At 48.3% G+C, this 27,187-nt stretch overlaps 1 protein-coding gene across 8 annotated transcripts in view; it reads left to right on the plus strand.

The window, feature by feature from the left end:
- Positions 1-27,187, plus strand: part of JMJD1C (jumonji domain containing 1C) — a 331,267-nt gene that overhangs the window by 80,689 nt on the left and 223,391 nt on the right. For all 8 annotated transcript variants that reach the window (XR_004001175.1, XR_004001174.1, XM_030568494.1 and 5 more), the window contains exon 2: positions 15,067-15,231. Coding sequence is in view for 6 of the 8 variants with exons in the window: in XM_030568494.1 (XP_030424354.1) it covers positions 15,067-15,231 (165 nt within the window). In the remaining 2 variants the exon portion in view is untranslated. The remainder of the gene's footprint in view (positions 1-15,066; positions 15,232-27,187) is intronic.

Here is a 27,187-nt window from a genome sequence, read left to right on the forward strand (position 1 = left end):
TAACGCTGTACCCGTCCACACTACGAAGTCCTTTGTATCGATATAAAGGGCTCTTTAAATCGGTTTCTGTACTCCTCCCCAACGAGAGGAGTAGCGCTAAAATCAGTATTACCATATTGGATAAGGGTTAGTGTGGCCACAAATCGACGGTATTGGCCTCCGGGCGATATCCCACAGTGCACCACTGTGACCGCTCTGGACAGCAATCTCAACTCGGATGCAGTGGCCAGGTAAACTGGAAAAGCCCCACGAAATTTCGATTTTCATTTCCTGTTTGCCCAGCGTGGAGCTCTGATCAGCACAGGTGGCAATGCAGTCCCAAATCCAAAAAGAGCTCCAGCATGGACCGTACGGGAGATACTGGATCTGATTGCTGTATGAGGAAACAAATCTGTTGTATCAGAGCTCCATTATAGAAGACGAAATGCCAAAGCATTTGAAAAAAAAAATCTACAGGCTACACAGTGCTGTGTGACAAGCGTAACGGGAAGCCAGAGACTCAGGGCTTGTCTACATCAGAAAGTTGCAGCGCTGGTGAGGGAGTTACAGCGCTGCAACTTTGAGGGTGTACACATCTGCAGGGCATCACCAGCGCTGCAACTCCCTGTTTGCAGCGCTGGCCGTACTCCCGTTTTGTCTCGGGTGTAGAGGATCCAGCGCTGGTGATCCAGCGCTGGTAATGCAATGTAGACACTCACCAGCGCTTTTCTTGGCCTCCGTGGAATAAGCAGGTATCCCAGCATACCTGAGGATACCTCTCTGGTAATCAAGAAAACTCCTCTGCCCTGTGCTCACCTGACCCCTCCTTTAAATGCCCCGGGAAATTTCAAAAATCACCTTCCTGTTTGCTCAGTCAGGCGTGGAGTGCAATTAATCAATCATTCAGCGACCATGCCTCCACGCAACAAACGAGCCCCAGCATGGACCAATGCAGAGCTGCAGGATCTAATTAGTGTGTGGGGAGATGAGGCTGTTCAAACACAGCTGCGCTCCAGAAGGAGAAACTACGATACCTATGGTCAGATATCGCAGTCCATGATGAGAAGGGGCCACGAACGGGACGCCTTGCAATGCAGAGTAAAAATTAAGGAGTTGAGGAGTGCATACTGCAAAGCCCGTGAGGGAAACCGACGCTCAGGAGCAGCCCCCACAACCTGCAGGTTTTACAAGGAGCTGGATGCCATTCTTGGGTGTGACCCCACCGTGAATCCTAGAAGCACGATGGAGAGTTCAGAGCAGGGAGAAGTGGGGGATGGTGTAGAGGATGAATACAGTGATACTACTGGCGTTGAGGGGGCCACCCCGGAGTCTCAGGACACAGGCAGCCAGGAGCTCTTCTCTAGCCCTGAGGAGACTAGCCAGTCCCAGCAGCTGGAAGCGGACGTTGATGAGGAAGCTGAGGATCGTGCTCGTGGTAAGTAGATTGCAATGCTTTGTGATAGCAGGATTCTCGTTATGGCTGACTGCATGCATGCCTAAACGTGGAATAGCCCATTGATTTGATCTATGACATCTGTGTAATCTGCCTGAGTAATCTCTTGAAAAGTTGCAGCTAGATCTTGGGCAATGTGCTTTAACAAGTTTATAGGTAGAGCCACCGTGGTCCCTGTCCCGGTCAGGCTAACTCGTCCGATCCACTGTGCAGCGAGGGGTGGGGGGACCATGGCCGCACACAGGCGAGCTGCATAGGGACCAGGGCGGTATCCGCATTCCTGTAGAAGACCCTCCCGCTCTTCCTTGGTAACACGCAGCAGTGATATGTCTGGCATTATGAAAGCCTGTGGATAGTTTAGGGATAATTGAGGGCAGGTAGCTAGAAGCACGGCTCCCCAGCGCAAGGCGGTCTGTTTCCTCTGCCCCAATCGACCCCCCCCCCGCCCTTCCCAGCACGTAGGCATCCAGGCGGGGTGCTTCTTCCTCACCGATCCCCCCTTCCAAGCATGAAACCTGCCCTGCTGTGTGCTCTGTCCGTCCCCCACCCCCCCTTCCAAGCGTGAAACCTGCCCTGCGGTGTGCTCTGTCCGTCCCCCACCCCCCTTCCAAGCGGGAACCGTGTCCTGCGGGGTGCTTCTTCCTCGCCGATCCCCCCTTCCAAGCGTGAAACCTGCCCTGCTGTGTGCTCTGTCCGTCCCCCACCCCCCCTTCCAAGCGTGAAACCTGCCCTGCGGTGTGCTCTGTCCGTCCCCCACCCCCCCTTCCAAGCGGGAACCGTGTCCTGCGGGGTGCTTCTTCCTCGCCGATCCCCCCTTCCAAGCGTGAAACCTGCCCTGCTGTGTGCTCTGGCCGTCCCCCACCCCCCCCTTCCAAGCGTGAAACCTGCCCTGCTGTGTGCTCTGTCCGTCCCCCACCCCCACTTCCAAGCACGAAACCTGCCCTGCTGTGTGCTCTGTCCGTCCCCCACCCCCCCTTCCAAGCGTGAAACCTGCCCTGCGGTGTGCTCTGTCCGTCCCCCACCCCCACTTCCAAGCGGGAACCCTGTCCTGCGGGGTGCTTTTTCCTCACCCGGCCCCCCTTCCAAGCAGGAACCAAGGCATCCCACTAACATGGGAGAATTTTAAGCAAAAGTACTCACCCCACTGCTAGACATGTCTTAGCTTTCTTGAACTCTACAGTGTTATGTGAGGTATGTGAGAGGGATGCTACCTACAGTTTCCAGTGTCCTTCAAAAGTTGATAATAAACAATGATGCCCCTGTGTTTTACATGTCTCTATCTCTATTTTTTCTAGGCAACTCGAGTAATGCAGCTATGTCACCGGCCTCACGTAGATTGCAGAATTTGAGGCGCAATCCTAGGAAATCAAAAGAGGAGCTGATCAAGACCGTTCTGAACCACTACAACAGGGAAAGTAGGAAGACTGAGGAGTGGAGAAAAAGTTTACAGGAATGGAGGCTGACTGAAAGCAGGAGACAGGAATTGTCTGCCAAAAGAATAGCCAGGCAGATGATGAGACTCCTGTCTCGCCAAACCAAGTCTTTTGAGTCTCTTGTAGCCATGCAGACAAATATATACCGTGATAGCCCACAGCCTTCCCAAAGCACTGTTCCTTGTCCCCCTGTGTATCCTCAAAATAGCTTTATGCAGCACCCAGTTCCTTATCATCAGCTGCCCCCAACACCTATAAGATCACCTAGTAACCAAGATATGTTTAATTCTTACCCAGTGCACTCCACCCCTATCATTCTGCAGCAAAGTAATGGTGAGTTGCATCAGACGGTTACAATTGAGTAAAATAGGAAATAGTAAAACATCTGAATGTACTGTGAACTACCCATACCCCCTTTCCTGTTTTTTACTGTATGACAAATAAAAGGATTTGGTTTGTATTTCTTTCCCTATGTTTTATTGGTGATAGAAATGGTTAATTATACACAGCAAGGTAAAGCAAAGCACAACACATGCACCAAACATTACTGCTGGCTCTCAGCATCAAATTGCTCCCTTATAGCATCCCTAATCCTTGAAGCCCTTTCCTGGGCCTCCCTATTAGCCCTGCTCTCTGGCTGAGCAAACTCATTCTCCAAACGTCTAACCTCGGAGGTCCATTCCTCACTGAACCTTTCACCCTTCCCTTCACAAATATTATGGAGGGTGCAGCACGCGGATATAACAGCGGTAATGCTGCTTTCCATCAAATCTAGCTTCCCGAACAGACTGCGCCAGCGAGCTTTCAAACGGCCAAAAGCACGCTCCACAGTCATTCTACAGCGGCTCAACCTGTAGTTGAACCGTTCCTTGCTCCTGTCAAGCTTCCCCGTATATGGTTTCATGAGCCATGGCATTAATGGGTAAGCGGGGTCTCCCAGAATCACGATGGGCATTTCCACTTCCCCTACTGTTATCTTGTGATCTGGGAAAAAGGTCCCGGCCCTAAGCCTCCTGAACAGGGCACTGTTCCTAAATATGCGTGCATCGTGCACCTTTCCAGGCCATCCAGAGTAAATGTCAGTGAAATGCCCACGGTGATCCACAAGCGCTTTCAGAACCACAGAGAAGTACCCCTTGCAATTAATATACTCCGATGCCAGGTGGGGTGGAGAGATAATAGGAATATGCGTCCCATCTACTGCCCCTCCACAGTTAGGGAAGCCCATTTCTGCAAAGCCATCTAAAATGTCCTGCACGTTCCCAAGAGTCACGGTTCTTCTTGTCAGTGTTCGATTAATGGCCCTGCAAACTTGCATCAGCACCATTCCAACGGTGGACTTTCCCACTCCGAACTGGTTCGCCACCGATCGGAAACAGTCTGGAGTTGCCAGCTTCCAGATTGCAATAGCCACCCGCTTCTCCACAGAAAGGGCATCTCTAAATCTCGTGTTCATGCGCCGCAGGTTGGGGGCGAGATCATCACAAAGTCCCATGAAAGTGGCTTTCCTCATACGAAAGTTCTGCAGCCACTGCTCGTCATCCCATGACTGCAGGATGATGTGATCCCACCACTCAGTGCTGGTTTCCCGAGCCCAAACGCGCCGGTCCACGGAGCAGAGCACGTCTGTTATTGCCACTAGCATTGTACTGTCTGCATATTGATGCGATTCAGTACCATCGTCCCACTCCTCAATGTCAGTCACACGCACATTTAGCAGCCTAAGGATTAGATCAACAGTAAGGCGAGATGTGCTGGCAATAGTCATTAGTAAGGTATTCAGTACCTGAGGATCCATTCTTGAAAGATAATGCAGAAAAACCGCTTTAGAGTCACAATGCTGCCACAGTGCTCCGCATGTGTACCAAAGCAACGCTGGCCGTTGGAACAGGAAGAGGAAGCAGAAGGACAATCACACTTCCTTCCCCTTCCCACAAGCCCCAGCGCCGCTTTGGGACGAGGTGCCCTGTGGGATAGCGGCCCACAATGCATCACTCCCAACAGCGCTGCAGTGTGGCCACATCTAACAGCACTTGCAGCGCTGCTAGCAGTAAGTATGGACACTCTGCAGCGCTGGCCCTATACAGCTGTACTAATACAGCTATAACAACCAGCGCTGTAAAGTTTTAGATGTAGACATGGCCTCAGATGGACGCTCATGGAGGGAGGGAGGGAGGGGGTACCGAGGACTCCAGTTGTCCCACAGTCCTCAGCAGTCTCCAAAAAGTATTTGCATTCTTGGCTGAGCTCCCAATGCCTATAGGTTCAAACACATTGTCCGGCGTGGTTCTGGGAATAGCTCGTCAATTTACTGCCCCCCGCCCACATGAAAGAAAAGGGAAAGAAATCGTTTCTTGACTTCTTTCAATGTCACCCTATGTCTACTGAATGCTGCTGGTAGATGCGATGCTGCAGCAGTGAAGAGCAGTATCCACTCCTCTCCCCTGCCCAGTGGCAGACGGTGCAGTAGGATTGGTAACCGTCCTTATTATCAACCCGTGAGTGCTCCTGGCTGGCTTCAGGTGAGGGTGGCAGGGGACGCCTGGGTGAAAATAGGAATGATTCTCGGTCATTCTCAGTAATGGTACAGAACGGCTGGTAACCGTCCTCATCATAGCAACTGGGGGCTGAGCTCCATCAGCCCCCTCCCTTTCCTGTGTAAAGAAAAGATTCTGTATTGCCTGGACTATCATAGCAGCGGCATGCTGGGCTCCTCTCCCCCGCACTGGTTAATGTCTTGCCTGGACTGTCATAGCACCGGGAGGCTGCCTCCCCCTCATTTTATCTCACTAACAAGTCATTGTTTCTTATTCCTGCATTCTTTATAACTTCATGACACAAATGGGGGGGACACTGCCACGGTAGCCCAGGAAGGTTGGGGGAGGAGAGAAGCAATGGGTGGGGTTGTTGCATGGGCACCCCCTGTGAATGGCATGTAGCTCATCATTTCTGCGGGATCTGACATGGAGCAGCTGTGCTCTCTGATACATTGGTTCTCTAGTACACTTGCCCCATATTCTAGGCAGGACTGACTCTATTTTTAGAAACCATAAAGGAGGGGTTAACTCGGGGAGTCATTCCCAGTTTTGCCTTTGCGCCCCCGGCCGATCTCAGCCAGGGACACCCGTGATAGCAGCAGACAGCACAGAAGGACAGATAACCGTCATCTCATTGCCAGTTTACACCAGCAGCAGACTGTACAGAACGACTGATAACCATCTCTGCTATCATGCAAAAGCAAATGAATGCTGCTGTGTAGCGCTGGAGTATTGCCTCTGTCTGCGGCATCCAGTACACATACAGTGACTGTATTAAAAAAAAAAAAAAAAAAAAAAAAAAAGCTGAACAGGCTCCATGTTTGCTGTGCTATGGCGTCTGCCAGGGCAATCCAGGGAAAAAGGGCGCGAAATGATTGTCTGCCATTGCTTTCCCGGAGGAAGGAATGACTGACGACATTTACCCAGAACCATTCGCGACAATGATTTTTGCCCCATCAGCCACTGGGCTCTCAACTCAGAATTCTAAGGGACGGGGGAGACTGTGAGAACTATGGGATAGCTACAGAATAGCTACCCACAGTGCAATGCTCCGGAAATCTACGCTAGCCTCGGACCATGGACGCACACTGCCGAATTAATGTACTTAGTGTGGCTGCGTGCACTTGACTTTATACAATCTGTTTTATAAAACCGGTTTATGTAAAATTGGAATAATCCCGTGGTGTAGACGTATCCTAAGATTATGCTCTGTTGTTTGTAAAATAAGTTGTATATGTCATAGAAGTGTAAGAATTGTTTGACCTACCAAGATGAGTTACCCAGAACACTGATACTTGCTTAATTACTGGTGTGGGAGAGGGGGCAACTACTTTGTGAACTGTAGTCAGTGAGGTTAAAGCAATGATTAAACTGAGAGAAAAAAAATTTGAGCATAGAGTTCATGATGAGGAATATTAATGCAATAGCATGGAAATGCAATGACTGTCCTTTGTTCCCCTTTACCTTCCTCACTTAGGAGAGAGAACAGGAAACCATTCTGTAAATGCCAGCCAATGAGTCATTTTAGCATACTGTAGTAGAAACCTTGTCAATAAACATGGTTCAGAAATCCATTTGCTTATTAAACAAAATTGCTTTGTCTGAAATTGTTTAAATGTTATACAATTAAAATGTTTGTGTGTGATTCTACCTGTATTGTCTAGAGGTGGTATTGGAATAAATATAGTTATTGTCAACCTTCAGATTCTTAGCAGTTCGGTTGTCTACAACATATAACTGGGCGGAAGACTAATAGTATATAGTACTTCACTATGGAAGAATTGTAAACGACATCCTGCTTACTCTTGATGGTTTCAAAAGAGAGGAATATATTTGAGGTATGCTTCCCCCCTCTCCCCTGGCGTTAGAAGTCGGATAAGCTGGAGGGTGACAGTTCTGTTTGCAACAACATTCAAGGTTTCAGAATTTGTTTTTGTTCTTCATTGGAATGAAAACAAACTTTCGAAAATTTTCACAAAATGGAATTGTGTTGACATATCTGTTTTCAGATAGAAATGGCCAGGTTTTCAGTTTAGGTCTCTCTGTGGTCAAGGGTGCTCTTGTCACTTCTGACCAGACAAAGAAATAGTCCCACTGAAAATGTAGACTTTAAGGCCAGAAGGGATCATTGTGACCTCCTGCACATCGCAGACCATAGAACCTCACCCACCCATTCCTATAATTGACCCTACCTCTGGCTGATTGAAGTCCTTAAATCATGATTTGAAGACTTTAAGTTACAGAGAATCCGCCATTTACGTTAGTTTATGCCTACAAGTGACCTGTGCCCCATGCTGCAGAGGAAGGCAAAAAAAACCCCAAGGTCTCTGCCAATCTGATCTAGCTGAAATTTCTTTTCTGACTCTCAATATGATAATCAGTTAGACCCTCAGCATGTGGACAAGACCCACTAGCCGGATACCTGGGAAAGAATTCTCTGTAGAAACTCAGAGCCCTCCTGATCTAGTGTCCCATCACCGGCTGTTGGAGATATTTGCTGCCAGCAGTCACATATGACTACTTACAGTGGCATGTAGCCATTGTCATACTATCCCCTCCAAAATAATATACCTAGACTTCAGCAAGGCTTTTGACACTGTCCCACATGACATTCTGATAAATAAGCTGGAGAAATGCAGAGTTGGCAGAACTACCATTAAGTGAATCCATAATTGGTTAAGCAACTGCAAACAAAGAGTGTATTAATGGAATGAGGTCAGATTGGAGGGAGGTCTCAAGTGGGGTTCCACAGGAATCTGTTCTAGGTCCAGTGTTGTTTAAAACCTTTATTAATGACCTAGCTGTAGGAATAGAGAGCATACTGATCAAATTTGCAGATGACACAAAGCTGGGGAGGAGGTTAGTAACAGTTTGGAGGATAGAGCTAAAAATCCGGGGGCATCTTGATAAATTGGAGAACTGGGCTATAGACAACAAAATGAAATTCAAGAAATTCAACAAAGACAAATGTAAGGTGCTACACTTGGAGAAGAAAAGCCAAATGCACAAATATAGAATAGAGGATAACTAACTTGGCAGCAGCACTGCTGAAAAGGATCTGGGAGTAGTGGATCACTGCCTCAACATGTGTCAGCAATGCAATGCTGTTGCCAAAAAAGTAAATGCAGTTTTAGGTTAAATTAACATAGGCATAGCATGCATATCACGGGAGCTGAAAGTACCGCTCTACTCAGTACCGCTCTACTCAGTGCTGGTTAGGCCTTAGCTGGAGTATGTATCCAATTTTGGTCACCAGTGTATAGAAAGGATGTAGAGAAACTGCAAAAGATCACGCGAGCGATGAAGATCAAAGAGATGGAATACAAGCCATATGAGCAGAGACTGAAGGAACTGGGTATGTTTAGTTTGCAAAATAGGAGATTAAGAGCAGGGGACATGATAGTGGTCTTCAAATACTTGAAAGGCTGCCATTAAAAAAGATAGAGAAAAATTGTTACCTCTTGCCACAGAAGGCTGGACAAGAGACAGTTGGTTCAAACTACAGCACAGCATATTTAGATTAAATCTCAGGAAAAACTTTCTAACTGTAAAACAATACAACGGACTACCTAAGAGGGTTGTGGAAGCTCCTTCACTGAAGGTTTTCAAAAGGAGTCTGGATAGCCATCTGTCTTGGATGGTTTAGCCACAACAAATCCTGCATCTTGACAGGAGGTTAGACTAGATGATCCTTGTGGTCCCTTCTAACCCTATGATTCTGTGAAAAATTTATCAAACTCAGTCTTGAAGCCAGTTAAGGTTTTTTTTCCCCACTGCCACCATTGGAAGGCTGTTCGAGAACTTCACTCCTTTGATGGTTAGAAACCTTTGTCTAATTTCAAGTCTAAACTTGTTGATGGCCAGCTTATATACATTAGTTCTTGTGTCAACGCTGACACTTAAATTAAAACTCCTCTCCCTCCCTGGGAATTCATCCCTCTGTATTTATAGAAAACAATCATATGTTCCCTCCAGCCTTCTTGTGGTTAAGCTAAACAAGCCAAGCAAGCTCTTTGAGTCTCCTCTTGAGAGGTAGGTTTTCCATTCCTCGTATCATCCTAGTGGCCCTTCTCTGCACCTGTTCCAGTTTGAATTCATCTTTTTTTAAACACGGGACAAGAATTTCACACAGTAGTCCCCTGGAGATCTCACCAGTGCCATGTATAATGGTACTAACACTTCCCTGTCTACTTGGAAATACCTTGCCTGATGCATCCTAGGACTGCATTGGCCTTTTTTCACAGCTGTATCACATTGGCGGCTCATAGTCATATTGTGATCAAACAATACATGCAGGTCTGTCTTCTGTCACTTCCAACTGAAGTGTCCCAAGTTCATAGAAATAATTCTTGTTGTTAGTCCCTAAGTTGGTGACCTTGCATATTGTACTATTACATTTCAGCTCATTTCTATTAGTCCACTTTACAAGGTTGCCCAGATCTTCTTGTATGATATTCTGGTCCTCCTTCGTATTGGCATTACCTCCTAGCTTTGTGTCATCCACAGATTTTATCAGTGCAGTCCCACTTTTTGTGTCAAAATCAGTAACAAAAATGGTAAATAAGATTGGTCCCAATACCGATCCATGAGGAACTCCACTAGTAACCTTCCTCCAGCCTGACTGTTCTCCTTTCAGTATGACCGGTTGTTGTCTCCCCTTTAACCAGTTTCTTATTCACTTTTCAGTTCTCATATTAGTCCCCATCTTCTCCAATTTGACTAATTTCCCATGTGGAACAGTAGCAAATGCCTTGCTGAAATCCAGGTAGATTAGTTCTACTGGATTTCCTTTGTCAAAAAAATAAGTTAATCAGATTTGATGTTTCAGCTTCAAAACAGAATATTTAGATAAAAATACATTTAATTGAGAGTTCCAAACAGCTCTGATTAGAAGATAGCTTGCAACCTTGCTTTAATCAGAAAAAGTATTGCTGAAGGTTTTTCCCCGCCCCCCTTCTGCTGGAAAACTGTAACAATAATTGTAAAAACTAGCAAGCTAAAACCAATTAAATTTATAAAATTTTCCTAGTGAGAACTTCTCCTTCATGTCCAGGTCTTCAGTGCCATGTTGCTGAATATTCAAGCTGTACTGCTTCAGGGAGGTAGAACAGTTGTCCATAACTGGGAGGGCTGGGAGGCTAGGCTCCTCTGAAGACTTTCCAAACTGTTGTTCTATCTGCACAGAACAGGATGGCATTGCAGCATATCCTGCTTCAGAGAGCCAGATCAGTTAAGTAAAGGGTTGGGAATTTTGAGCCTTGGCACTCCTTAGGGATACCAGTTTGGCTACAGATTTTATTTTAGTGGCTCGAGTTGCTGTGTTGTTTTATCTGGGCTTGGGGAGGATGGTGAGTGGCTCTTTGAACATGGTTGACTAGTCTGCAGGGTGGAAAAACATCTGTTTTTTAAATTTAAAAATAGATGTTTTTTATTTTGGATTTTTAAAATTTAAATGTAATACCTCCTTTCTTTTTTAAAATATTTTTAAAATAAAACTTCAAATATATGGCAATCAGTATTAGGGCCTTAACGGACTATAGTCTATTAAAAATCATTTGAATTTAATTAAAAAAATACTAAGTAGTACATGTTTGCTGACAATTTTAAAGAAAATCAGACTACTGAATAGTGGAATTACTAGCTAAGCACATGGAACCAGAACCAGTTTTTAGCAGCACTAGCCTCTTTTGCGGGTGCAGAGAGATTATTTTCTTTTCAGTTTATTCTACTAGTGCAGTTCATTCAAAGTTAAGATACTGATTAGGAGTTGAAAAAATAGGAAGACTTAGTTTCTTTTTCCAATTGGGAATGGGGAACCGCGGCCAATGGGAGCTGCTGGGAGCGGTGCCTAAAGCAACATCAACACACACACACACACCCCCCTGCCCCTCTCCTCTCCCAGGTTCCATCCGCTTCCTGGAGAGGCGCGGGCGCAGGGCAGGGAGCCTGCCCTGACCCCGGTGTGCGTCGGGTCGGAGCCACTCTAGGTAAATGCTGCAGGAGGGCAGGGGGGCCTTGTGTGCTGAGTGCTTGAGACCGCTGATCTAGTCTGACTCCTGTGTAACACAGGAAGACCTCAGAGCTATAGAATGCCCTCAGAATAATTCCTTATCTTTTAGAAAAATATTCAATCTTGATTTTGAAATTTCCTATAATCATGACCTCTGGTGAATTGTTCCAATGGTTAACTACCTTCACCGATTAAAAAAAAATTCATCTTATTTCCAATCTGAGTTTGTCTAGCTTCAACTTCTAGCCATTGGATTGTCTGCTACGTTGAGGAGCCCATTATCAAATATTAGTTACCCATGTAGGTAGTTATGGACTATGATCAAGTCACAGCCTAGCTTTCTCTCTCTTAGGGCTGGTCCATACTAACACTGTAAGTCAACCTAACTCACACTAGTTCAGTTACATAAATTCCATAACTGAGTTTAACATAACATAAGATGATTTAGAGCGGTGTCTATCCCGCACTATGTCGACAGGAAACACTGTTCCGTTGACATAGCTTCCGCTCTTGGGGAGGTGGAGTACCGCCATTGACGGGAGAGTGCTCTCCCATTTACTTAGCATGTCTTCACCAGACCCACTAAATCAACACCGCTGCAGCAGCAGTGCTGATTTAGCTGGTAGACATGGCCTTAGGGTAAATAGTGTGAGCTCCTTGACTCTATCACTGTAAGGCATGCTTTCTAATCCTTCAGTCATTCTCTGGTTCTTCTCTGAACCCTTTTGAATTGTAGATACGAGAACAGGACACAATATTCTAGCAATGCTCATGCTATGCCAAATATAACTTGCTGCTACTTTGGAGAATTTAGACTGGCCATTTTTTTCCCCCAGGGATAGACTAGCCAGGTTCAAGTTATCCTTGTAAACTGCTGTTGGCCAGCCTCAGAATAAATAATATAATTTCCAGGGAAGGAAAAATAGGACAAAGTTTCTGTAGTGTCTTGGACTATCTAACTGCATAGAAATGTTTAACTTCATGCCACTTGATGCATTTCAAAGGTATAATCCTTTTCAGAAGAACTAGAGAAAATAATTGCAACTACTGCATAAAGTATGACTATCAGAGAGACAATACTTTAAGATGCAATCTGTGTTGTTCTGCAATGGTTAAAAAGGTCTTATTGTACTTCAAACGTTAGTGAACTCTGCTGAAATATTTTGGTCAGAGAAGGATTACACTTGGCATAATTTACAGAAAAATTACCTAACACACTTTGTATTTTAATAAATAAGAGAGTTGGTAATTAAGTACATCATTTAGTTTTGAGTTTTTATAAATACTCTTTTTCAGTCTTGCCAAATTAAATGGTAGTAGCTCTATTAAGTGAGCACAAATATACCTTAGGATTTGAGTGGAAGGGTATTATATTACTCTGTTGCCACTTAATTTTTTGCTTTACATTTTTATATACAAAATATTGAGATTTTTGTAAAAGCATTCAGAGTTGTGGCAGGTGAGAGGGGGTAAGAAGTTGAGGGTTGGAGAGAGAGTGGAGTGAATAACAATTGAGTTTATCAACAAGAAGGTGTAAGTGGGGAAATGCGGGGGGGCTAAGTGATAATTATGGACATTGAATTATTGGAAAGGTGGAATGACAAGAGGCAAGTAGGTGATGTTTCAGGAGATGAAACGGGGAACTCGGTTACAGAGAGATGGGAGAAGCAATAGTTTGCAAAGACAAAGCTGGGTGAATGGAATTATTGGTGGGTGGGAGGGTTGACCCAGGTTAAAGGTCAAACAAGGAAGTGAGACTGGAGGCTCAGATGGCCTGCCAGCATGGAAGTTGCTGAGGATAAACATCTGCGTTTGTGATGTAAGGGAGAGCTAGATGTTGGTATTTGAGAAGTAGTTGAGTGTGAAGAAGTCAGGTAGGCAGGAGATAGGACGGAGTCTTTGGGGCAAGTGGAGAGGTTAGAGAAGGAGAGCAGATGAGAAACTTATTCGTCTGAGACTAGAGAGGAGGAGGAGGAGAGTTGATGAGGGAATATCTTGTCAATTTATTTAAAGAGAACACGGACCAAAATATGATAAGATCCTGGCAGGCAAGGCAGAGGTTGAGAGCATGTCAAAGGAGCCAAAAGGCAGCTGGGTTGTGATCCTGAGATTCAGTTGGTGAAATGCAGTTGTTTAGCTTGAAAGATGGCAAAACTGAAGGATGGAAGTCGGTCTGGTCATAGGATTTTCACCAGAGATTCTCTGCAGCAGAACAGGAGTGTAGGAAGTGGATGTTGCAGGTGAGCCAGAGATTGTTGGAGTTGCAAGGAGGACCTCACAATAAAAGAGCAGAACAGAAATGTCAAGTGTGATGGGGAATGAGGAATGAAGAAAATCAACAATCATATCAATGGAAGAAAAGCATAGGAGGACTGAAAACAGATGAGAAATCCTGGATGCTGATGGACTAAAAGTCCTGGGAAGGCCAAGAGACAGGGCACGAGGGAGTGGGCTCATGATTGATGTTGAAGACAACAGGTGATGGTTGGGGGGCGGAGAATGAGCAACAGAAAGATCAAAGAGTGGGCAAGTGCTTGGTTAAGACCAAGTCAGGTGAATGGCTCTTTTGGTAAGTGGGAGAGTTGAACAAGGGCAGCAGGTCAAATTAAAACTATAGGGAAAGGAAACATGCAGCTAAGGGGTCAGATGGGTCATCAACATGGAAGTTGAAGCTAGTGAGACTGATTGTGGGAGGTTGTGAGGAGAGGAACTGAAAGATCCGGGACTTGAAATCAGAGAGGACAACTGAATGGCAGGAATTGGGTGGATAGTAGATGACAAGATGGAGCGGGAAGAATAGGATGTAGTGCTGTTCAGAAGAGAGTGGGAAGGAGGTGGAGTGGGAGGGGCTGGAAACAGCACGAATTGGAGAGAAGCCACACAGTCCGACCACAGTCTGATCCAGGGCATGGAATATAGACTCATAGACTCATATGAGAGAAGGAGGCGCTTTGTAAGAGCGGGCAGCTGCAGAGGCAATATCAGAGAAAGGGATCCAGGTCTCTTTGAGAGCCAGAGCTTGGTGGGAGCAAGATATGAAGTCATAAATTAAAGTTTGTTTTTTTTTTTAAGAAATGGGAATAAACATTTCAGAGACAGCAAGAGAAATGCAAGGGTGAAGGAGGATGGGTGTGAGATTATGAACAGGGGCAGACATGGTGGAGAGGGGTGGGGAATGAGGCAATGTCACCAGAGGTCAGGAAGAGATGGCAGAGGGTGTGGATATGGCATCTAGATTTGTGCTGGTGGGTCATTGGAGCTGTGGGTGAGTGGCAGATGGACAAGGGTGAATACATACTACAACAAAAAATTGGAAAATAATTTGAAGGTACACTAGTAGGTACCCTTAGGTAGGTGTAGTGCATGGCCTCTCTGTACCCTCTTCTCAGACAAGGAGATATGGCCAGGCTGACCCACTTGAAAGAGCTAAGTGTGGTGGGGCAGTCCAGGACAGGGACTGGTGTCTGGCACTGGCAGAAGCTCCCCCTGAGGTAGCTGAACTGTGATGTGGTGATTTTAATTGAGATTGAGCAGATACTTCAGATTAATTTACTGAAATTCTTGTATTTAATTTTATAATCTATACTGTACAAAATGCAATTGTTTATATATAAAATAATAAATATTTTATTTTGTATTATCTGATTTCCCCAGGTATATGTGGAATTTGATGACCTTGAATGGGAAAAACGAGAGTGGGTTAAGGTTTATGAAGATTTTGCAGCCTTCTTGGTGGAGTACCAGCTGGTCTGGGCAAAAAGAAAGGACCCTAGCCAGACTCAGGGATCAAAGATCAAACAAATTCAATGGCCTGCATTGGTAAGATATTTGAACAGTGTCGTTTTTAAGCTGTTAAACACAGAAAGTTACTAGGAAATTGTTTAATTTCATTGTAATTACCTTGATGTTGGAAGTTAGTTGTTTTCTTGTCTGTCAGTCTTGACTCCACTAGTCAAGCAAGCTCATGTGAAAGGATGGGAATTCCATGATACTAGTCACTCATTTTAATTTAATTTTTGAGGTGATGCAGACCATGATAAATTTAGTATCTCCTAGTGATTATAATAAAACTGATAACACCTCTCTCAGTCAAAGCAGTTTGTGTTAATTAACCTAGTAGCACCATGTTGCACCGGTGCAGGGAGATTGGAGTTGGGTTAACTTGCATCCCAGAGTTCGTGACTAAGGAGGGCTGAGGAGGTGGTGTAAGTCTAAAGGAGATGACACAACTCCTAGGTATGCTGCTAAGGTCCAGAGACATGACAGGTGAGTATACACCAGGGGTAGGCATCCTATGGCAAGGGTGCCAAAGGTGGCATGCGAGCTGGTTTTCAGTGGCACTCATGCTGCCTGGGTTCTGGCCACCAGTCCGGGGGCTCTGCATTTTAATTTAATTTTAAATGAAGCTTCTTAAACATTTTAAAAGCCTTATTTACTTTACATACAACAATAGTTATATATTATAGACTTATAGAAAGAAACCTTCTAAAAATGTTAAAATGTATTACTGGCATGTGAAACCTTAAATTAGAGTGAATAAATGAAGATTCAGCACACCACTTCTGAAAGGTTGCTGACCCCAGGTATAGACGCATTGAATCGGTGATAAAATAGTCAGTTGCTTCTTCTCTGAGATGAGAACTGTATCCCTCTGAGTATCTGGAGTGACACTCAGATGCTGAAGCAGTTGAGAGGGTTAAAGATGGCTTTTTCACCCTGTTTACTTAGGAAGCTTTTCTTGTAGTCCTGTTTACTTAGGAAGCTATTCTTGTAGTCCTAGGCTGTGATGAGTATCTGATGAGGTCATCTAAAAGAGGGACAGGCACGGATCCCTGTCTTCCTCAGAGAAGCTGCTAGCACATCTAGGATTTTCCTAAAGACCCAAGTTGAGCCCCATTGGGAGAATCTTGTATTGAAAATGTTTTCCACAGTAGTAGAAGTCTAGAAATCTCCTGTAACGTCTCAGACTGGAATGTGAAAGGAGAACTCCAACAAGCATATCAGTACCATGAGTCTTGGGGATGCTTAGCCATGATATGATAGTGATTTTAGTGTCTCCATCTGGAACTTCAGTCTCATAGTGAAATTGTTGAATGAACTGTGATCTAAGATGCCCTCCAAATCTCCATTCGTCTGTGGAACCATAATGAATATGTTCTATAAAACCTTTGTGTTGATGAGGCAGACTCTATTATCTCAGTATTGATGAGGTGGGAAATTCCCATGTTTTTTCGCTTGTTTTGTCTGTGTAAGCCAGTGGGTAAGCTCACCAACCAGGGAAAGTAGAATAAACCTGCTAACAATCATTTAGTCCATGTCACTTTCTTCAGGGCTGGCTTTATTATTCACAAAAGTTTCAAAAAGCTCAAAATATTATAAACATTGGGTGCAGGAGGCCTGTCCCACTTTCTAACGTCTGGTAAGGGATAGGGCACACCTGTTCCTTTAGGCGTCCTGTCAGATCTACACGGAGGAACCTCCCTCAGGGACTTACCTCAACCCTCATCTATCCCAGACTGAGCTAAAACCATTCTTTCTTCGAGTGATTGCTCACATCCATTCCAGGTAGGTATGCGCGCCGCGCATGCACGTTCGTCGGAAACTTTTTACCCTAGCAACTCCAGTGGGCCGGCAGGTCGCCCCCTGGAGTGGCGCCGCCATGGCGCTCGATATATACCCTTGCCGGCCCACCCGCTCCTCAGTTCCTTCTTACCGCCATGTCGGTCGTTGGAACTGTGGAACGCGGCATAGCTGTCCTCCACGTCCCTAGCTCTCCTTGTTAACTATCGTTATTGTTACAGTTGTTAGTTAGATCGTTAAGTGTAGTTAGTTAAGTAATTAGGTGTAAATAGTATTGTAGATAGTTGTTCGCCGGGGGCTGTAGCCCTTCCCGGCACCGGGCTCATGCCTGGTTTGCCGGGCTTTAAGCAGTGTGCGGCCTGTAAGAAGCCTATGCCTACCAGCGACCCCCACGACGCGTGCCTGAAGTGCCTGGGGGAATCGCACAGATCGGACAAGTGCCGCATCTGCAAGGCTTTTAAGCCCAGGACAAAAAAGGAGAGAGACCAAAGATTCAGGACTCTCCTCATGGAGGCGGCACTTGACCCGGCGGCTTCGCAGGCCGTGATCTTGGCGCTGGCACCGGAGCGCACCGGCACCGGGAAGACTCCCCGGCACCGACCTTCTCCGGCACCGGGTGCAGAGGCGAGACCGTCAGCGTCTGCTACTCCAGCCAGGCAGACCCGATTGGAGCGCCCGGCATCGACATCGGCCGCGGCGCCACCGGCACCGTCGACTCCAGGCCCGGTGGGTCCATCGAGTCCGGTGCCGCCAAGCTCCCCCATAAGATCTGGGGTTGAGCTATTGGTCCCATCCACGCCGGAGACCTTCGCCTCGGCACGGGACCTTATCGCCCTAACGGAGTCTACTCAGCTGCCACCCCCGGTACCTCCGGTGCGGGTCGCATCTAGAGGCAAGCCCATGATGTCGGCACCGTCTCGGGACTCGCGCTCGCGATCCAGGTCCCGATGCCACGGTCGATCAAGATCCCACCGCCGCTCGCAGTCCCGGCACCGCTCCCCTCGGCGGTACCGGTCGCACTCGCGGCGCCAGTCGACCTCCAGACGGTCGCGGTCTGACTCCAGCCGCCGATACCGGCACCGTGACTCCAGGAGCCAGTCCCGCCGTCACTCGCCGCACCGGTCGACCTCCCGGCACCGAGCTGGTGGCAGGTCCCGGTCCCGGTCGACCTCCCGGCACCGTGTCGGTGGCAGGTCCCGATCCCAGCACCGAAGCAGCGGCCAGTACCGGTCCAGATCCCGGCACCGAGACAGAACCCGGTCCCGATCCCGGCACCGCTATGACTCCCGGTACCGATCCCCGGCACCGAGAACATCTTCGGTGCTGACCCGCGCAGACCCTTACCAGCCGGGGTCGGCCCCGCCATGGCCTTCTAGGCAGCCGTCGGTGTCTTCACAGACAGACAGCGTGTATGCGCGGGGCACCGACAGGCAGGCGGCACTATTCCAAGACCCTCCGCAACAGGACCAAGGTCCGCAGCAGTGGGGGTTTTGGACCCCCTGGGCATACCATCAAGCCCAGGGCCCCCAACAGCTTCCTGCTAGGCCTGCGACGGCGGAGCACAGGGTGCCGGAAGCTTCGTTGTCTCGCCCCCCTCCCTCCCCGGATGGAGAGGAAGGATCCAAGCAGCAAGACTCCGCTCTGGTTCCTGAGACAGAGGCAAGGGCCGAGGGAGACCCCCCCCATTGGACACTTTCTTGCCGGGGGTCTCCTCATCCTCCTCCCCTGATGAAGCGGTGGCTGGCACCTCCTCCAGTAGCCCTACCCCGCTGGATCTCAGGGCGCACCAAGACCTCCTTAGGCGAGTAGCTCAGAATCTGAGCCTACAAGCCGAGGAGGTCTCTGAGATCGAGGACCCGATTGTCACCATCCTCTCATCTGATGCTTCCACCAGGGTCGCCCTACCCTTCATTAGGACGATCCAGGCCAACGCCAATACAATCTGGCAGTCACCGGCCTCCATCCCCCCTATGGCGAGGGGCGTCGAGAGGAAGTACATGGCCCCCTCCAAAGGCTACGAGTACCTCCACGTCCACCCGACACCGTGTTCCCTGGTGGTGCAGTCGGTGAACGACAGGGAGCGTCATGGACAGGAAGCTCCAGCCCCCAAATCCAAGGAGGCCAGACGTATGGACCTCCTTGGACGCAAAGTCTACTCGGCTGGGGCCCTGCAGCTCAGGGTTTCGAACCAACAAGCCCTGCTCAGCAGATACGCGTTTAACTCGTGGGTGGCAGCGGACAAATTCAAAGAGCTGCTGCCACAAGACGCCCGCCAAGAATTTGCGGCCATTCTGGACGAGGGCAAGAAGGTTGCACGAACCTCGTTGCAAGCTTCTTTAGACGCTGCAGACTCGGCTGCCCGTACCCTCGCCTCAGGGGTAACGATGCACCGTATCTCCTGGCTGCAGGTCTCTGGCCTTCCACCGGAGCTCCAACATACCATCCAGGACCTCTCGTTCGAAGGCCAGGGCCTGTTTTCGGAAAAGACAGACCCCAGACTTAAGAGTCTCAAAGACAATCGGGTCATTATGCGCTCCCTAGGGATGCACACGCCGGGAACGCAGCGCAGACCCTTCCGGCCACAGCAGCAGCAGCAGCGCAGGCCATACCCCCAGTTCCGCCAACGGCAGGACCTCAATAGGCGCCGTGGCAGGAATGGAAGGCGTAGGCATTCGGGGAACCAAGGGGGGCAGAATCAAAGCTCCTCTAAGCCCCCGCCTGGACCCAAGCCTTCGTTTTGAAGGTGCGCCCGGGGGCGCAGTAACAGTTTCCCCCACGGATCCTTCCCCCCCGTTTTCCAACCGCCTTTCGTTTTTCCTTCCGGCGTGGACCCAAATAACATCGGACCGCTGGGTCTTGCGTACGGTGCAGACGGGATACCACCTGCAGTTTATATCGTTTCCTCCTTCCCGCCCCCCTTCCTCGTCCCTCTTCAGGGACCCCTCTCACGAGCAATTCCTTCGACAGGAGGTACAGACACTCCTCAACAAAGGAGCTATAGAGGCGGTTCCGGAAAACGAGAAAGGCAAGGGGTTTTATTCCCACTACTTTCTGATCCCCAAGGCCAAGGGAGGCCTCAGGCCTATCCTCGACCTGCAAGAGCTCAACAAATACCTGGTGAAGTTGAAGTTCCGCATGGTATCCCTGGGGACCATTATCCCATCCCTGGATCCGGGAGATTGGTACGCCGCCCTCGACATGCAGGACGCTTATTTTCACATCGCCATTTGGCCACACCACAGACGTTTCCTTCGATTCGTGGTGGGCCCCCTTCACTACCAATTTGCAGTCCTCCCATTTGGCCTTTCTATGGCCCCGAGGGTATTTACAAAATGCTTGGCAGTCGTTGTGGCACATCTTCGGCGCAGTCGTATCCACGTGTTCCCTTACCTAGACGATTGGTTAATTCGGGGCACGTCGGAACTACAGGTTTGCAGCCACATCCGCGTGATCACCGGCCTGTTTGCTACCTTGGGCCTCATGATCAACATGGACAAGTCCACCCTGATCCCCACGCAGAGGGTGGAGTTCATCGGGGCCGTCCTGGACTCCACCGTGACCAGGGCTTTTCTGCCGTTACCGAGGTTCCAGGCATTGTCAGCGATCGTTCAGCGATTGCGGACAGCCCCCTTGACATCAGTACGGACATGTCTAACCCTATTAGGCCACATGGCAGCATGCACATTTGTGACCGGTTACGCTCGGCTCCGCATGAGGCCCCTCCAGTTGTGGCTTATCGAACATTACCGGCCGGCAAGGCAGCCGCTAGACATGCTGATCACAATCCCCCAGGGGGTGTTAGATTCTCTCGGCTGGTGGCTAGACCAGTCCGTAGTATGTGCGGGGCTCCCTTTCCACCCACCTCAGCCCTCGGTGTCCCTGACAACGGATGCCTCAGATCTCGGCTGGGGGGCCCACCTGGGAACCCTGAGAACACAGGGCCTGTGGTCCCCGCAGGAGGTGAAGATGCACATCAACATGCGGGAGTTGAGAGCGGTCCGCCTTGCTTGTCAAACGTTCTGTCACCAGTTTCAAGGTCGTTGTGTCGCGGTGTTTACCGACAACACAACGACCATGTACTATATCAACAAGCAGGGCGGCACCATATCCTCTCCCCTATGTCACGAGGCGATGCGACTCTGGGACTTTTGTGTAGCCCACTCCATTCACCTCACGGCTTCCTTCCTCCCCGGAGTACGGAACACGCTGGCGGATCGCCTGAGCAGATCCTTCCTATCACACGAGTGGTCCCTTCGCCCGGACGTCGCCCTCTCAATCTTCCAGAGGTGGGGTTATCCCCGTGTGGACCTCTTCGCGTCCGGGGGGAACAAGAAGTGCCAGGCGTTCTGCTCCTTTCAGGGCAGGGAGCTCGGGTCTATAGCGGATGCCTTCCTTATTCCGTGGACGACCCACTTGTACTACGCGTTTCCCCCGTTCCCACTGGTCCACAGGGTCCTTCTGAAGGTGCGCAGGGACAGGGCTCGCGTGATCATGGTAGCCCCGGCGTGGCCCAGGCAACATTGGTACCCCATGCTGCTGGACCTGGCCATAGCCGACCCAGTTCCCCTGCCCCTTCACCCGGACCTGCTTACCCAGGAACATGGGACTCTCTGTCACCCGGACCTGCAGTCGCTGCACCTAGCGGCGTGATTCCTGCGTGGCTGACCGGTTCTGAACTGCGCTGCTCCACCCCGGTACGGGAGGTACTTTTGGGCAGCAGGAAGCCTTCCACTAGAGCGACATACTCGGCCAAGTGGAAGCGTTTCTCCTGTTGGTGCGTGGAGAAAGGTCTCCGCCCTATGGAAGTTTCGGTGGCCAATATCTTAGACTATGTTTGGTCCCTCAAACAACAGGGTCTGGCGATATCGTCGTTGCGGGTCCACCTGGCAGCTATCTCCACCTTTCACCCCGGTGGGGATGGCCGCTCCGTTTTTTCTCACCCGACGGTGTCTAGATTCCTGAAGGGGCTGGAACGTTTATACCCTAACGTCCGACTCCTTGCTCCAACCTGGGATCTTAACCTAGTGTTGTCTCGGCTCATGGGGCCCCCCTTTGAGCCGTTAGCTACTTGCTCCCTACTCTATCTCTCTTGGAAGACTGCCTTTCTAGTAGCTATCACCTCAGCTAGGCGGGTGTCGGAACTCTGGGCTCTTGTGGTAGACCCCCCGTATACAGTCTTCCACAAAGATAAGGTGCAGCTGAGGCCACACCCTGCCTTTCTCCCCAAGGTAGTCTCGACCTTTCACATCAACCAAGAGATATTCCTTCCGGTTTTTTTCCTGAAACCTCACTCTTCAGGCAGGGAGCAGCAGCTCCACTCGCTTGATGTCCGTAGGGCTCTCGCGTTCTATGTGGAGAGAACCAAACCGTTCCGCAAATCCCCCCAGCTTTTCGTGGCAGTAGCGGACCGCATGAAGGGGCTTCCTATCTCCTCCCAGAGGTTATCATCATGGGTAACGTCCTGTATCAGGACCTGCTATGACTTGGCCCACGTCCCTATGGGCCGTGTGACTGCGCATTCTACCAGGGCGCAGGCGTCGTCGCTGGCTTTCCTCGCCCGTGTGCCCATCCAGGAAATCTGTCGGGCAGCGACCTGGTCATTGGTCCACACCTTTGCTTCCCACTACGCCCTGGTCCAGCAGTCAAGAGAGGACGCGGCCTTCGGATCTGCAGTGCTCCATGCCACGACTTCTTACTCCGACCCCACCGCCTAGGTATGGCTTGGGATTCACCTACCTGGAATGGATGTGAGCAATCACTCGAAGAAGAAAAGACGGTTACTCACCTTTGTAACTGTTGTTCTTCGAGATGTGTTGCTCACATCCATTCCACACCCGTCCTCCTTCCCCACTGTCGGAGTAGGCGGCAAGAAGGAACTGAGGAGTGGGTGGGCCGGCAAGGGTATATATCGAGCGTCATGGTGGCGCCACTCCAGGGGGCGACCTGCTGGCCCACTGGAGTTGCTAGGGTAAAAAGTTTCCGACGAACGTGCATGCGCGGCGCGCACACCTACCTGGAATGGATGTGAGCAACACATCTCGAAGAACAACAGTTACAAAGGTGAGTAACCGTCTTTTATACAGTATTCAGGAGGCATTCACGTGGTTCTAAATCAGCTGCCTCTTCATCATGTGCCCTGTTAAGCAGTTGCTGGAACTTGTAAATTCCAGTCTTAAAGTTCAACATGTTGGGCAGTGCATATGCACCCAAGGACTAGTCAGGATGAAGCAACTTAAATGGGGAATTCTGCATGGGGTAGAATCTCTGTAAAGCCAACTCCTCCTTCCCACAGATCAGATAATCTCCTTGAATGTAAGTGTCCTGTAGTTGTAGGGAATGCTTGAAGCTGGATGTATTTCCAGATTACCCCTGCCTCGAGTTTCATGCCTCCCTGGTTAAAGCAAGACCTTTTCGTTTTGCCCAGTGTTAAGTTTTTGGCATTTAGAAAATTGGTAGTTTTGACTTGGCTAGATGATTGTATGGTTTTCTTCCATTCTTGGCTTTGGCCATTGTTTTGTGCATGTGTTCACCAAACTAATTCCCCTATGCCCTCCTCTCCATCCCGAGTACTTTGTGGATGTCATGAGTGGCCTAGCATGACAGTTTTCTGGAGCCATAATTGTCATTGGGTCATTGTGCTGGAGGCCATGGAGCAGCTAGTTAAAGCAAGTCTGGGAAAGCTTCTCTCCTGAAACGAACACATAAATAAATCTTTTAGGGTGGTCTTGATGCCTTGGCAATGTATGGCTTTCACTTGGCCCAGTTTGTGTGTTCAAGTTAGGATGACCCAAGTAAAACAAAAAAATTGAAGCTGAGTGCATAAGCTGTCATATTGATGTTCCTTCTTCAGGAGAATTCCATTTTTGTGTCAGTGGGTTCCTTGAGCAGGAACTCTTCCTTTTTGGGCATTAGTATCTTTGTCCAGTGGAACTGCAAATACATCTTGGGTGAAATAACAGTATTTTTTTGTCCTTTGATAGACTGTTGAAATTTTTAATCTACCTGTGTATATGCTTGGGTTTCTTTGGGCTCTCGCATGCAGCCTTAATCACATTGTCAAAGGGAGGATGGGGAAGGACACAGTATTTCTTGTTGAGTTTAACTGAAGTGTTTGTCTGGGACACCTTTTTTGGTCTGACTCCCGAGTCCTCTTTGTGGTGTAGAAGCAATTTTAGGTCTGCTCGCACTCTCTAAAGTATGTGATCAAATAGGTGCTATGGGAGCAGCTTCTCATTGGACTGAGTATCAGAGGGGTAACCATGTTAGACTGTATCCACAAAAACAACAAGGAGTCTGGTGGCAACTTAAAGACTAACAGAGGAGACTCCATGCATCTGAAGAAGTGGGTTTTTTACCCACGAAAGTTTATGCCCAAATAAATCTGTTAGTCTTTAAGGTGTCACTAGATTCCTTGTTGTCTTCTCATTGGAGATTTTTCAGCTTTGACTTGGTCATGTTGAGTTAGCTGAGGAGCAGGAAGGGGCCTTCTTTCTTCCATTCTTCATAAACATTTTTTTTTCATTGGCTTATGTTTTTCTGGCTCTGTAGTCAGGTGACGAGTCTGAAAAGGAAGGCTTGACTGATAAAGGTGAAGTTGCCCTTCTGTTTTCTTTCTCTCTTGCTTTCTTTCTGCCAAAGGAGAATTTTTTCCTCCACACCAGTTAATTTCTGGTTTCGGTATTCAGAGTTTAAGTATTTTGGTTTTTTACCTCCTCCAAGGTTCTTTTAGAGCAGCATTTCTCAAACGGGTCCATGGATCCCTGGGGGTCTAAAAGGAACTCCAAGGGGTCCACGGGCCCTGCTGATCAAATCCTCTCCTCCCTCCCAGTGCCTCCTGTACGCTGGGGGGAGGAGAGGGGATGAGGGTGTTCGTGAGGGGGGGCCAGGAAGAGGAGGTAGGGATGGAGCGGGGGCAGGAAGAGGTGGGGAAGGGGTGGAGTGGGGGTGGTGCCTGGGGCTGAGCAGGGAAGGCTTGTGGGTCTGCGGCAAAATTTTACATGGAAATGGGGTTCCTCAGGTTACTGAACTTTGAGATCCACTATTTTAGAGAGCTTTTCTTTCTCTTTAGGGCCTTTTTGTCTTTAATATGATTATTTTCCTTTGACCTCTCCTTGCCTTTGGAGGTTTAGGGTGGATGGGGAAAATTTTTAATGATTTCTCATTCTCCTTGATTGGGAATTGCAAGCTTGATCCATAAAGGAAGAAATAATTGGAGTTCACAGTCCCTGGTTCAGGACTGTTTAGAAGGAGGGCTTCCTTTGACCATGATCCAGAGAAGCAGTATATATCTTGCCTGTCTGAACTGCTATTATGTTGCTCAGGGAAGGGCTCTAGAACAGTGGTTCCCAACCTTTTCTGGGTGGCGTGCGCCAGATGACGAGCCACTGAGGACCGTGGCCGGTGGACAAGCATCCGCCGAAATGCTGCTGAGAAGCGGCAATGTCAAGAGGCATCGCCACCGAAATGCCGCCAAAGTAGCGTCATCAAGAGGCGTCGCTGCCAAAATGCCTCTGAAAATCAGTGACATTTTGGCAGCGCGCCTCTTGGTGAAGTTGCTTTTCAGCGTCATTTTGGCAGATGCTTGTCTGCTGGCCAGTACATGGGCGCACATAGATGCCCCAGTGGGTGCCATTGCGCCGGCGGGCACCGCGTTGGGATCCGCTGCTCTAGAAGCTTGTTGGGAACTTGACCTACCCATCATCTGGCAATTTTGTGCTCCTCTTACTGAAGGCTGCAGAGTGATGTAACTACCCTAACTCCAAAGGTTGTGTGTGTGTGTGGGGGGGGGTGGGGGGGGGAGATGGATCAAACATTGCTCCTTTTAGGACACCTGAGCCACAGTCTGAGGGCAAGTGGGGAGAGTGCTGCTCCAGCAAGAATTTTATCTTGGGATTTAAAGAATTCTCTAAAAAGGCCAAACCGTCTTCCCATTCTCCTCCATAGATAATCCAAATTTGAGGAGAATTTTAAAGTAATTTTAGAGAATTTTAGAAGTGAGTCAAGAGGAGGGTTAGCTGGCTCTGACTCTAGCCAGACAGAACATTAGAGTGGGAGAGTAATAGGAAGAGCTTGTGAAATGTATCAGCAGCCCTGTTAAGGAAGTATCTGCCATTTGCAAATTAAATCCAAAACATCGCTATGTTAAATCTAGGTTTGCTTCTGAATGACCAGATAGCAGTGATGGCCAGCTAGATGCTTTCATGTTTTGCAAGAAGAGTGCAACCTCTTCTCAGACCTTGCCATAGTTGTTGTTACACACACAACAACAAAGTCAAACACCCACATTCGGACATGCCAGAATTAAGGTTGTGTGTGCAGTCTTAATTCAGCCTTTTTATGCATATGCATTACACTTGTCTTTAGTTGCATGATCACATACCATTTTTTCACCCAGGATCCTTCAATGCATAGAATCAGTGGTACTGACTTAACAAACAGATATTTAAAATTTTGTCCTCTTTTCATGGTTCAGTGTATGGCACCACATCTTATTTCCTGCATACTGTTCAAACCCTGTTTGGACAAGAATTGTTAATTTTCTCCTGGGCTTTTTTCTGTGTTGCTCATCACAGTAGTATCTGACCGCTTTATAAATTCTGGTGCATTTATTTTCACAGCGTCCCTGTGAGGTGGGGGGGCTGCTGCTATCCACATTTTACAGATGGTGATTTGAAGCATAGAGAAATTAAAGTAAAAAAAGTCCAGTAATTTTGGTTACTGAATTTGAGACACCTAGGACCTGATTTTTCAGAGTATATAGCGTTGTATGGCACTTTAAATGTTCAAAACACATATCTCATTGACTTCAGTTGCACTGTTAGTGCTCAGTACTTCTGTAAAGCAAATCCAAGGGTTTCAAGTTAGATACTCAGAACATAAGGAACATACGATTAGTCACCAGCTGTGAACATCCTGATCATAGGTTATGGCTGCAGTACAGAGCTTCCAGCTTGACAAGAGAGAGCTCTCCCATCCACTTAATTACTCTTGCCCCTGTGAGTGGTGGTAGCTTCTACCGCCAACATAGCGCTGTCCACACAGATGCTTACGTTGGTATAACTTGCGTCGCTCAGGGGTAGCTTATTCACATCTCTGAGAGACGTAACTTATACTGACGGCTAAATCCTGTGCCACAGTGAGTGGAGGCGGGAGGAGGAATCTGGGGAGTGATGCAAAAATAGCAAAAAGGCATCTG

The sequence above is a fragment of the Gopherus evgoodei genome, chromosome 7, assembly GCF_007399415.2.
Source record: "Gopherus evgoodei ecotype Sinaloan lineage chromosome 7, rGopEvg1_v1.p, whole genome shotgun sequence".
NCBI lineage: Eukaryota > Metazoa > Chordata > Testudines > Testudinidae > Gopherus > Gopherus evgoodei.